Source organism: Orcinus orca, chromosome 7 (assembly GCF_937001465.1).
Source record: "Orcinus orca chromosome 7, mOrcOrc1.1, whole genome shotgun sequence".
In the NCBI taxonomy this organism is placed as follows: Eukaryota; Metazoa; Chordata; class Mammalia; order Artiodactyla; family Delphinidae; genus Orcinus; species Orcinus orca.
In genome coordinates, this window is record NC_064565.1 from 38,626,393 (window position 1) to 38,639,434 (window position 13,042).

The 13,042-nt window shown below is 36.1% G+C and overlaps 1 protein-coding gene across 5 annotated transcripts in view; it reads right to left on the reverse strand.

Annotated features, from left to right (window-relative positions):
- The window catches only part of ORC4 (origin recognition complex subunit 4), a 95,763-nt gene that overhangs the window by 36,669 nt on the left and 46,052 nt on the right, over positions 1 to 13,042 (reverse strand). For all 5 annotated transcript variants that reach the window (XM_049712490.1, XM_033425321.2, XM_004268238.4 and 2 more), the window contains 3 exons: positions 4,246 to 4,319; positions 1,030 to 1,106; positions 373 to 463 (listed from right to left, as the gene is read on the reverse strand). In XM_049712490.1, the coding sequence (XP_049568447.1) occupies positions 373 to 463; positions 1,030 to 1,106; positions 4,246 to 4,302 (225 nt within the window). In that variant the 5' untranslated portion in view covers positions 4,303 to 4,319. The remainder of the gene's footprint in view (positions 1 to 372; positions 464 to 1,029; positions 1,107 to 4,245; positions 4,320 to 13,042) is intronic.

Sequence of the window (13,042 nt, forward strand, 5' to 3'; positions counted from 1 at the left end):
AACCTACCTTGCAGGGTTAATGTAAAGAATAAATGACAAAACATAAATAAAAGACACAAGGTACAGGCTCAATAGCTGCTAGTCTGCTTTGTCCATTGTCAATCACAAATTCTTCAAGGATAAAAGACCATGATGGAACAAACATTATTTGAAAATTTGTTACTGTGAGGGAGAAAAAGGTAAAAAACATTGTTCAACTCAAATATACCACTCTATACAGGCTTTGCATGTCTTCTATGATTTAAATAAAAAAAAAAAAGCAAAATATTAGTAACACAATAATGAAAACAATGAAAAATATTTCCAGTGTTGTCCCTAAGAATCATCACATGCCTACAAAGCAAAGGAACATCAGAAATCAACAGCTTTTACCATGGTCTTTCCTGATCCTCGGGGTCCAATAATGAGAACAGAATTACTTTCTCCATGAATAGCAGTTCTTTTTAGCAGTTCAATTAAGTGTCTGAAATGATATAAATAGGCCAAAATTTAAAAAGGAAAGCTGAAATAATTTGCTAGGTAATACTTTTTAAAAGCTGAATTTGAACAAAAAACAGCCATTCCTTTTTTCTCTTCTTCTGGGCACTTGACTTATGCTCTAAATAGTCCTACAGAGAAGAACACAAATACTGATTCTCTGGAAACGTCAAAAAGAGAAACCAAGTAACACTGAAGTATCTTGGTCTTTATGATAGTATGGGACAAGGGACAACAGTGGCAACTCTTAGAACCTTTCACTCCACAGCTGGCTGCTGAGTATTAGGTAGGTGCAAGCTCAGAATTCTCTCCATAATACCAGATTATAGAAATGATACAAGATTGAAAGTTAAAAGGTTTTTTTCACTATGGAAATATTGATATCTGCTCTTGCTTCACAACAGTCATTTTTTTATATACAAAGCAAAATTTTTTACCTCTATAAAATGTCTGTTAGCCTTGTTTAATAAAATCTGTGTATGACAATTTTTGCAAAACCTAAAGGGCATCTGTAAGTAGTTTCATAACAGACAAGCAGATAGCTAAACTTACTTATATTGTACTTGTACTCCAAATAGGTTACTATGTGGACTCTGATGACAAAATCTTTCCCGTAAAATTCTTTGTGCCTGATAAAAATAAAGTGAATAAATATAAATGAAAATATTACATATGCAATCAAAAAAGAACAAGAATATACATTTATAGCAGTCAGAATTAGGTATTAATGAATCAATTCATCCCTCCCTAAATAACTTATCATCATGACATCTGGCATTTTCCTAAGTTGTAAAATTAACAATTCTTTTTACCTATCTCAAGGCCCAGAGAAAGGATGAGAACTTAGTTATGAAGCTTTCAACAAGAGAAAGAATTAGTTCCTTTAGATACATCAGCAATTTGAGGGCTGTTTTAATCCATGTGAGTGAATGAATACCTCACTTTGCATAACATATCAGCCAACAAACAAAGATAGGAGAGAATCTAATAATGTAATCTAATTTAATAATGCCCATGAACCACACCTCAGTCTCTAGAGACCAACACATCTAAACTGGTTTACCTCAAGCCTTATCAATCTCTACCTGTCACAAAAGTCAGGATTCCGAGGAAATAAAAGAAATTTAGGGCTTCCCTGGTGGTGCAGTGGTTGAGAGTCTGCCTGCCGATGCAGGGGACACGGGTTCGAGCCCCGGTCCGGGAGGATCCCACGTGCCGCGGAGCGGCTGTGCCCGTGGGCCATGGCCGCTGAGCCTGCGTGTCCGGAGCCTGTTGCTCCGCAACGGGAGAGGCCACAGCAGTGAGAGGCCCGCGTACCGCAAAAAAAAAAAAAAAAAAAAAAAAGAAATTTAAAAGTCCATATAGTTATTGAGAGCCTATTAGATGCAGAGCACCATACTACTAAAAGAACATGATCTATGCCTAAAAAAACACTGCAAATATATTGGAAAGAAATGAATGTATTTGGAAAAAAATGACACATTCAAGAAACAACGTGCAAAATAGCAGTAACAGCATATAAGGATTTGCTCAATTATATGGAAGAAATTATATTCACCTAGGACATAAAATACAAAATGATTGGAATTAAGAAAAAATTCTTCTAAAGACCTAAATTTTGAGTTTGCCTTAGAACAAAGGGCTTAGATTCAGTTGTAAAAAAAAAAAAAAAAAAGCCAATCACGATCTTTAAAAATATGGATCATTAAAATCATTCCTTTTCTGCTTTGCTGCTAATACAGAGGCCCTCAGTGACAAAAACCTTAGGAGGCTGTTTCAGATTTAGCCCCATCAGCAGAAACAAGAAGCCTCCAGGATTATTTGCTTCTCCCAGACTGACAGCATGGGACTGATCCTTCACATACCAAAGAAATAGATCTGAGTTCTCTTTGCATGTACCAGAGGATGATCAAAGCAAATTATTCACTGGGGATAAAATAATCCATACTTATAGTTATAGAGGAAGTGGAAAGAATAGGAAGATTGGTGCCAAAGAAACAATAACACTTTTCTGGCAGGCCTGTTTTGATGATTAAAAGAGGCAGTTATCTATAACACAATATAGGTACTATACAGGTAATAGCTGATATCTGTAAAAAAATTAAAGGGGCATATATAGATTCAACGAATCATAGTGTGTATTCCGCCCCCTAGATAAGATCACTAGAAGTCAAAAGACAACCCTCAGTCCTTTTCTTTTTTTAAACTTCATTAAAGTCTATTAGAGAGACAACTGTATAAAATAAAGTGAGAGATAAAGTGAAGTTGTAGTGAATAGTCAGAGGTTCAAAAATCCTAAAGTGATCTGAGATGAAAGTTAAACAGGTGTATACATGTGTAGAAATTAATTAAGCTGCACATGGAAGATTTGTTCACTTTACAAAGATATGTAAAAGTTAAATTAAAAAACAGAATTAAACATTTTCCTTCTAAAAGAAGGAAGGTAAGGTCTCACAAAGGAATGCCAAAAACATTTAGTTTAGTTTTTTTTTTTTTGCGGTACGTGGGCCTCTCACTGTTGTGGCCTCTACCGTTGCAGAGCACAGGCTCCGGCGCACAGGCTCAGCGGCCATGGCTCACGGGCCCAGCCATTCTGCGGCATGTGGGATCTTCCTGGACCGGGGCACGAACCCGTGTCCCCTGCATTGGCAGGCGGACTCTCAACCACTGTGCCACCAGGGAAGCCCAACATTTAGTTTTTGTTTAAAAGAAATGTAGTCTGGTCAAGCCAGATAAATAGAAATGCCAGTGTAGGGAGTTCCCTGGCAGTTCAGTGGTTAAGACTTCACCTTACAATGTAGGGGGTGTGGGTTCGATCACCGGTTGGGGAGCTAAGATCCCATATATCTCATGGCCAAAAAACCAAAACATAAAACAAAAGCAATATTGTAATAAACTCAATAAAGACTTTAAACATGGTCCACATCAAAAAAATCTTTAAAAAAGAAATGCCAGTGTAGAAATATCATGCACATTCCCTAATAGACTCCTCGAAAGAGATATATATGCACTTAAGAAAACATTAAATGTTCATGATAAAAACACTCAACATACTAGGAATATAAAGGGACTTCCTCAACCTGATAAAGAACACACACAAAAACCTACAGCTAACATCATACTCAATGGTGAAAGACTGAACGCATTTCCCCAATATCAAAAACAAAATAAGATTGTCTGTTCTTGCTAGTTTATTCAGTGTTATACTGAAGGTTCTAGTCAGGGCAATTAGACAAGAAAAAGAAATGAAATTCATCTAGATTGAGAAGAAAGAATTAAAACTACCTCTATTGCAGATGACATGATCTTATATAAAGAAAATCCTAAGGAATAAACTAAAAAAATATTAGAATAAATGAGTTCAGGAAGGTTACAGAATACAAGATTAATATAGAAAAATCAATTTCATTTAGATACACTTGCAATAAATAAAACATAAAATTAAGAAAACAATTCTGTTTACAATAGCACCAAAAGGAATAAAATACTTAGGAATAAATTTACCAAAAGTAGTACAAAACTCTAAAGATAATATTAAACTAAACTGAACTAGAGCACATTTAGGAAGACATGAGTAAAGTTAGGATTCCATCTATCCAAAGACTTAGAGGTTGAAATTAGGAAGTAGCAAAGATACTCTTCCCTTGAGAATGAAAAGAGTGGTTCTTCATACATGCTAAGGGAAGAATTCAAGTTAAGAAGATGACTAATTCTCTTATCACCTTTGCAAGGTAACAGACCTTCAGAGTAATGAAAATATATACCAACCTGTGAAAGGTATTCTGCTTGTATTAAGTTGTTACTCTTTGATTTACGACTGCTCATTTCAACAAACTGAAATCCTTAAAAAAAAGAAAAATAATTTTTAGCATGAATATAAAGACTATTAACTTATAGAGATTATTTAAGAATGTACTATTATAGAATCAAAATAAACAAGTTTTAAAACATGAAAAATGTTCAAATTTCTCAAACTTTAAAAATTCTCAGTTGAACCTAATTGTAGGAATCATTTCATAATATATGTAAATAAAACCATCCTGCTAAACATCTTAAAATTATACAGTGATGTATGTAAATTGTTTCTCAATAAAAACAGAAAAAAAAACCATCTCAACGGCTCCTCTTTGTCTAAGTACAGGTTTAATTGGCACTCCATTCCACAATTTAGATGGTTCTCACACACAATTACTCCTACCTTTCTTTTCAATTTACTATTCAGTTTCCCTTCCTTGCCTTTAAAAACAAAAACAAAAACCAATCTATATGCTTCCTTTACATACAGTGTTTCTCCCCACATCCATCCCACAGGATCAGCCCTTCCAGAAAGCTTTCGCTTTCTTGTTCTACTCATCAGTCATAAACACTCATTACAGACTAGGTAAAATGTCTCTTCTGTAAACATACAGAACTGCCTGTACTTCTTTTTCATAATCAAATCACACTAAACAAAATTTGGTTAACTGTCAGTGTCCCCAAATTGAGGATATTTAGAAGTTCCAAGCATTTTAGCATAATGTCCAAAATAAAATTGGCAATGGTAACTGGAATGAAAAATACATATATACTAACGAAAAAAAAGAAGTTCTGTAAAATTCTCCTTGAGGGCAATATACTCATAGATAAACACCTTTGGCTAAAAGATCTAATTTTCTCATCAACAATTTCCTATATAATTACTTTACTAATCAGGTAATAATAGCTTAGCCAGTAACTGTTACAAGTGCTCTGATTTTATGAACTCATTTAATCCTAAGAATAACCCTATGGGATAAATATGATCATTAACACTGCTTTCAGATTAGAAGACACAGAAAGGTTAAGTAGCTTGACCAAAACCAGTGTGTAAGTCACAGAGTCAAGATTTAAACCCAGTCACGGTATACTTGATTATATATAACTATTATATATAGCTATAACTGTATATACTTGGTTAACTGCTATTTAGTCAACTGTTTTATTTTTTTGCGGTACACGGGCCTCTCACTGTTGTGGCCTCTCCCGTTGTGGAGCACAGGCTCCGGATGTGCAGGCTCAGCGGCCATGGCTCATGGGCCTAGCCGCTCCGCGGTATGTGGGATCTTCCCAGACCAGGGCACGAACCCATGTCCCCTGCATTGGCAGGCGGACTCTCAACCACTGCGCCACCAGGGAAGCCCTCAACTGTTTTTAAAAAGTACACATTTCAATAACTTAAAGGAAGATCAACCTCTGTGACATATTTTATATTCATATTTATTAATTTCATATACTGACAGATGCCAACCCTTGGAATGCTGTTTCTAACAGGACAGCAGTTGAGAAATGCTTTGAAAAACAGATAACAAGCAAATCTGTCCCTCCCTTCTTAAACCCCAAAGGGCTTCCGGCTCCAGGCACTCAAATTGGAAACTCAAGAACAGAGTACTCTACTGATGTCTTGGTCCCTTAAGAAGCTTCTTTCTTAAGAGAAAAGTGGTTTCCTCAGTCACCCTTAGAGCCCTTCTAGCAGCTTTTTCTCTGTATGAGGCACCTTGCTTGAGAAACTTTACATTAATTATTTTAATTTTATTCTATTTAAAATTTTTCCCTTAAATCAGAGTTGTGTGTGGGCAAAAAACCATTTTAGCAACATGAAATGATATCCTCATTCTGGTTTAAGATACTCTTGATTGTGAAGAAGGTCTACAAGCCAAAATCTGAAATCACAGGAAACAATGGAACAAATGTCCCCTAGACAATAAGGAGAAGTGAATTTTTAAAAAATGGAGGAGAGCTTTTACAATATACCTTATCTTTGTAGAGCTATATTAGCGATTTCACAGTATTAATGGAATTAAAACATATTTCTCCCCATTTCATGGGTTGAAAAAACATGCTCAGAAGAGGTAAGTAAAATGCCTGAGGTTGCAGGGTAGGTGTCTAATCTGCCTCTTTGCATCAAATATAATTCAGGTAAGCCACTAAAAACAAACATATTCGTCATTTGGTGATCATTCATGAAAGAAACATACACATACACACTACTTCAGTTCCTAACCCACATAAATTTTTACTGCAAATTGAGTCTTAATTGACATTGATTTTAATACATCTAGCCCCTCCAAATAACAGTCAAATCTCCACTCTATTACAAAGAATATTTTAAAAGACAATTCTAACTTTATAGATGAAACGACAAGTTTTGGAATGATAGATGCAAACCACATATCTGACAAAGGACTTATATACAGAGAAGCTTCAAAGCTCAACAATACAGAAATCTAGAAAAATGACAAAGGGCATAGACACTTCAACCAAAGAGGGTATATGGATGCCAAATAAACACATGAAACACATTAGTCATTAGAAAAATGCAAATTATAACCACAATGAGGTATATGTACACACCTATTTGAACAGCAAAAATTAAAACGTGAAAACAGCAAATGCTGGTGAGGATGCAGAGAATCCACATCTCTAATACAACTACTGGTAAGAATGTGAAATGTTATAGTCATTCTGCAAAGTTTCCTTTTGGCAGTTTTTTTTTCAATTTAACTTAATTTTATTTTTTTATACAGCTGGTTATTAGCTATCTATTTTATACATATTAGTGTATACATGTCAATTCCAATCTCCCAATTAATCCCACAACCACCCAACACCCCGCTTTTGCCCCTTGGTGTCCATACGTTTATTCTCTACATCCGTGTCTCCACCTCTGCATTGCAAACCAGTTCATCTGTACCATTTTTCTAGACTCCACATATATGAGTTAATGTACAATACTTGTTTTTCTCTTTGACTTACTTCACTCTGTATGACAGTATATAGGTCTATCCACATCTCTAGAAATGACACAATTTCATTCCTTTTTATGGCTGAGTAATATCCCATTGCATATATGTACAATTTCCTTAGACATTTGTCTGTCTATGGGCATTTAGGTTGCTTCCATGACCTGGCTACTGTAAATAGTGCTGTAATGAACACTGGGGTGCATGTGTATTTTTAAATTATGGTTTTCTCTGGGTATATGCCCAGTAATGGGATTGCTGGGACACATGGTAGTTCTATTTTTAGTTTAAGGAACCTCCATACTGTTCTCCATAGTGGCTGCATCAATTTACATTCCCACCAACAGTACAAGAGGGTTCCCTTTTCCTCACACCCTCTGCAGCATTTATTGTTTGTAGATTTTCTGATGATGCCCATTCTAACCAGTATCAGTTGATACCTCATTGTACTTTTGATTTGCATTTCTCTAATAATTAGTGATGTTGAGCATCTTTTCATGTGCCTTTTGGCCATCTATATGTCTTTGGAGAAATGTCATATTTAGGTCTTCTGCCCATTTTTTGAGTGGGTTGTTTTTTTTTTTTTTTTTTAATATTGAGCTGCATAAGCTGTTTATGTATTTTGGAGATTAATCCTTTGTCTGTTGATTTGTTTGCAAATGTTTTCTCCCATTCTGAGGGTTGTACTTTCGTCTTGCTTATAGTTTCCTTTGTTATGCAAAAGCTTTTAAGTTTCATTAGATCCCATTTGTTTATTTCTGTTTTTATTTCCATTACTCTAGGAGGTGGGTCAAAAAAGATCTTGCTGTGATTTATGTCAAAGAGTGTTCTTCCTATGTTTTCCTTGAAGATTTTATAGTGTCCAGTCTTACATTTAGGTCTTTAATTCATTTTGAGTTTATTTTTGTGTATGGTGTCAGGGAGTGTGCTAATTTCATTCTTATACATGTAACTGTCCAGTTTTCCCAGCACCAGTTACTGAAGAAACTCTTTTCTCCATTGCATAGCCTTGCCTCCTTTGTCATATATTAGCTGACCAAAGGTGTGTGGGTTTATCTCTGGGCTTTCTATCCTGTTCCACTGATCTATATTTCTGTTTTTGTGTCAGTACCATATTATCTTGATTGCTGTAGCTTTGTAGTATAGTCTGAAGTCAGGGAGTCTGATTCCTCCAGCTCCGCTTTTTTCCCTCAAGATTGCTTTGGCTATTTGGAGTCTTTTATATTTCCATACAAATTTTAAGATTTTTTTTGCTCTAGTTCTGTACAAAATGCCATTGGTATTTTGATAGGGATTACACTGAATCTGTAGTTTGCTTTGGGTACTAGAGTCATTTTCACAATATTGATTCTTCCAATCCAAGAACATGGTATATCTCTCAATCTGTTTGTGTCATCTTTGATTTCTTTCATCAGTGTCTTATAGTTTTCTGAGTACAGGTCTTTTACCTCCTTAGGTAGATTTATTCCTAGGTATTTTATTATTTTTGTTACAATGGTGAATAGAATTGTTTCCTTAATTTCTCTTTCTGATCTTTCATTGTTAGTGTATAGGGATGTAAAAGATTTCTGTGCATTAATTTTGTATCCTGCAACTTTACCAAATTCATTGATTAGCTCTAGTAGTTTTCTAGTGGCATTTTTAGGATTATTTATGTATAGTATCATGTCATCTGCAAACAGTGACAATTTTACTTCTACTTTTCCAATTTGGATTCCTTTTATTTTTTTCTTCTCTGATTGCCGTGGTTAGGACTTCCAAAACTATGCTGAATACTAGTGGCAAGAGTGGACATCCTTGTTTTGTTCCTGAGCTTAGAGGAAATGCTTTCAGTTTTTCACCATAGAGAATGATGCTTGCTGTGGGTTTATCTTATATGGCCTTTATTATGTTGAGGTTGGTTCCCTCTGTGTCCATGTTCTGGAGATTTTTTAATCATAAATGGGTGTTGAATTTTGTCAAAAGCTTTGACTGCATCTATTAAGATGATCATATGGTTTCTATTCTTCAATCTGTTAATATTGTGTATCACACTGATTTGTGTATATTGAAGAATCCTTGAATCCCTGGTATAAATCCCTCTTGACCATCATGTATGATCCTTTTAGTGTGTTGCTGGATTTTGTCTGCTAGTATTTTGTTTGGAATTTTTGCATCTATACACATCAGTAATGTTGGTCTGTAATTTTCATTTTTTGTAGTATCTTTGATTTTTGTATCAGGGTGATGGTGGCCTCGTAGAATGAGTTTGGGAGTGTTCCTTCCTCTGCAATTTTTTTGGAAGAGTTTGAGAAGGATGTGTATTAGCTCTTCTCTAAATGTTCAATACAATTCACCTGTGAAACCATCTGGTCCTGGACTTTTGTTTGCTGCAAGATTTTTAATCATAGTTTCAATTTCATTACTTCTGATTTGTCTGTTCATATTTTCTATTTTTCTTGGTTCAGTCTTGAAAGGTTGTGCTTGTCTAAGAATTTGTCCACTTCCTCCAGGTTGTCCATTTTATGGGCATATAGTTGCTTGTAGTAATCTCTCATGATCCTTTGTATCTCTACAGTGTCAGTTGTTACTTCTTGATTTTCATTTCTAATTTTATTGATTCTTGATGAGTCTGGCTAAAGGTTTATCAATTTTGTTTATCTTCTCAAAGAAACAGCTTTTAGTTTTATTGATCTTTGCTACTGTTTTCTATGTTTCTACTTTCTTTCTCCTCTGATCTTTATGACTTCTTTCCTTCTACTCAGTTTGGGTTTTGTCTTCTTTCTCTAGTATCCTTAAGGTGTAAGGTTAGATTGTATGAGATATTTCTTGTTACTTGAGGCAGGATTGTATTGCTATAAACTGCCCTTTTAGAACTGCTTTTGCTGCATCCCACAGGTTTTTGATCATTGTGTTTTCATTGTCATTTTTCTCTAGGTATTGTTTGACTTACTCTTTGATTTCTTAAGTGATCTTTTGGTTATTTAGTAACATATTGATTAGCCTGTGTTTGTGTTTTTTGCGGTTTTTAACCTGAAACTGATTTCTAATCTCATAGCATTGTTGTCAGAAAAGATGCATGCTATGATTTCAATTTCCTTAAATTTACTGAGGTTTGATTTGTGACCCAAGATGTGGTCTATCCTGGAGAATGTTCTGTGTGCAACTGAGAAGAAAGTGTAATCTGCTGGTTTTGGATGGAATGTGCTATAAATATCAATTAAATCTATCTGCTCTATTGTGTCATTTAAATCTTGTGTTTCCTTATTAATTTTCTGTCTGGATGATCTGTCCATTGGTGTAAGTGAGCTGTTAAAATCCCTCACTATTACTGTGTTACTGTCGATTTTCTCTTTTATAGCTGTTAGCATTTGCCTTATGTACTGAGGTGCTCCTATGTTGGGTTCATAGATATTTATAATTGTTATATCTTCTTCATGGATTGATCCCTTGATCGTTATGTAGTGTCCTCCCTTGTCTCTTGTAACAATCTTTGTTTCAAAGTCTATTTTATCTGATATGAGTATTGCTACCCCAGCTTTCTTTTGATTTCCATTTGCATGGAGTATCTTTTTCCATCCCCTCACTTTCAGTCTGTATGTGTCCCTAGGTCTGAAGTGGGTCTCTTGTAGACAGCATATAGATGGGTCTTGTTTTTGTATTCATTCAGCAAGCCTGTATCTTTTGGTTGGAGCATTTAATCCATTCACATTTAAGGTAATTATCAATATGTATGTTCCTATTACCATTTTCTTAATTGTTTTGGGTTTGTTTTCGTAGGTGCTTTTCTTCTCTTGTTTCCCACTTAGAAATGTTCCTTTAGCATTTGCTGTAGAGATGGTTTGGTGAAGCTGAATTCTCTTAGCTTTTGCTTGTCTGTAAAGTTTTGATTTCTGTTGAATCTGAATGAGATCCTTGCCAGCTAGAGCAATCTTGGTTGTAGGTTCCTCCTTTTCATCACTTTAAATATATTGTGCCACTCCCTTCTGGCTTGTAGAGTTTTTGCTAAGAAATCAGCTGTTAACCTTATGGGAGTTCCCTTGTATGTTATTTTTCCCTTGTTGCTTTTAATAATTCTTCTTTTTATTTAATTCTTGTCAATTTGATTACTATGTGTCTTGGCATGTTTCTCCTTGGGTTTATCCTGTATGGGACTCTCTGTGCTTCCTGGACTTGACTATTTCCTTTCCCATGTTAGGGAACTTTTTGCCTGTAATCTCCTCAAATATTTTCTCAGGTCCTTTCTCTCAATCTTCTTCTTCTGGGACCCCTATAATGCCAATGTTGGTGCATTTAATATTGTTCCAGAGGTCTCTTAGGCTGTCTTCATTTCTTTTCATTCTTTTTTTTTTATTCTGTTCCGCAGCAGCTAATTCCACCTTTCTGTCTTCCAGGTCACTTATCCGTTCTTCTGCCTCAGTTATTCTAGTATTGATTCCTTCTATTGTATTTTTCACTTCAGTTATTGTATTGTTCATGTCTGTTTGTTTATCCTTTAATTATTCTAGGTGTTGGTTCTTTAATTCTTCTAGGTCTTTGTTAAACATTTCTTGCATCTTTTTGATATTTGCCTCATTCTTTTTCTGAGGTCCTGGATCATCTTCACTATCATCATTCTGAATTCTTTTTCTAGAAGGTTCCCTATCTCCACTTCATTTAGTTGTTTTTTCTGGGGTTTTATCTTGTTCCTTCATCTGGTACATAGTCCTCTGCCTTTTCATTTTGTCTTTCTGTGAATGTGGTTTTTGTTCCACAAGCTGCAGGACTGTAGTTCTTCTTGCTTCTGCTGTCTGCCCTCTGATGGATGAGGCTAAGAGGCTTGTGCACGCTTCCTGATGGGAGGGACTAGTGGTGGGCAGAGCTCAGTAAAACTTTAATCCACTTGTTTGCTGATGGGTGGGGCTGAGTTCCCTCCCTGTTGGTTGTTTGGCCTGAGGTGACCCAGCACTGGAGCCTATCTGGCTCTTTGGTGGGGCTAATGGTAGACTCCAGGAGGGCACATGCCAAGGAGTACTTCCCAGAACTTCTGCTGCCAGTGTCCTTGTCCCTGTGGTGAGCCACAGCCAGCCCCTGCCTCTTCAGGAGACCCTCCAACACTATCACGTAGGTCTGGTTCAGTCTCCTATAGGGTCACTGCTCCTTTCCCCTGGATCCTGATATGTACACTACTTTGTGTGTGCCCTCCATGAGTGGAGTCTCTATTTCCCCCAGTTCTGTCAAAGTCCTGCAATCAAATCCCGCTAGCCTTCAAAGTCTGATTCTCTGGGAATTCCTCCTCCCATTGCCGGAACCCCAGGTTGGGAAGCCTGACGTGGCAGTCAGAACCTTCAGTCCAGTGGGTGGACTTCTGTGGTAAAACTGTTCTCCAATTTGTGAGTCACCCACCCAGTGGTTATGGGATTTGATTTTATTGTGTTTGCACCCCTCCTACCATCTCATTGCTGTTTCTTCTTTGTCTTTGGATGTGGGGTATCTTTTTTGATGAGTTCCAGTGTCTTCCTGTTCAGCAGTTAGTTGTGATTCTGAAGTTCTCGAAAAAGAGAGTGAGAGCACGTCCTTCTACTCCACCATCTTGAACCCGTTTTAAGCTCTCCTATGCTTTGGCAGTTTCTCATAAACAAACACTTACCATGTAACATGGCAATTGTACTCGGTATTTATACCAAAGAAATGAAAATTTATCCTCAAACAAAAACCTGTAAATGTGAATATTCACAACAATTTTATTTGTAATAGCCAAAAAACTGAAAACAATACAGATGTCCTTCAAAGAGCCAATGGAGTTAAAGAAACTGAAACATCCATACATACAGGGGGACTGTAACTGA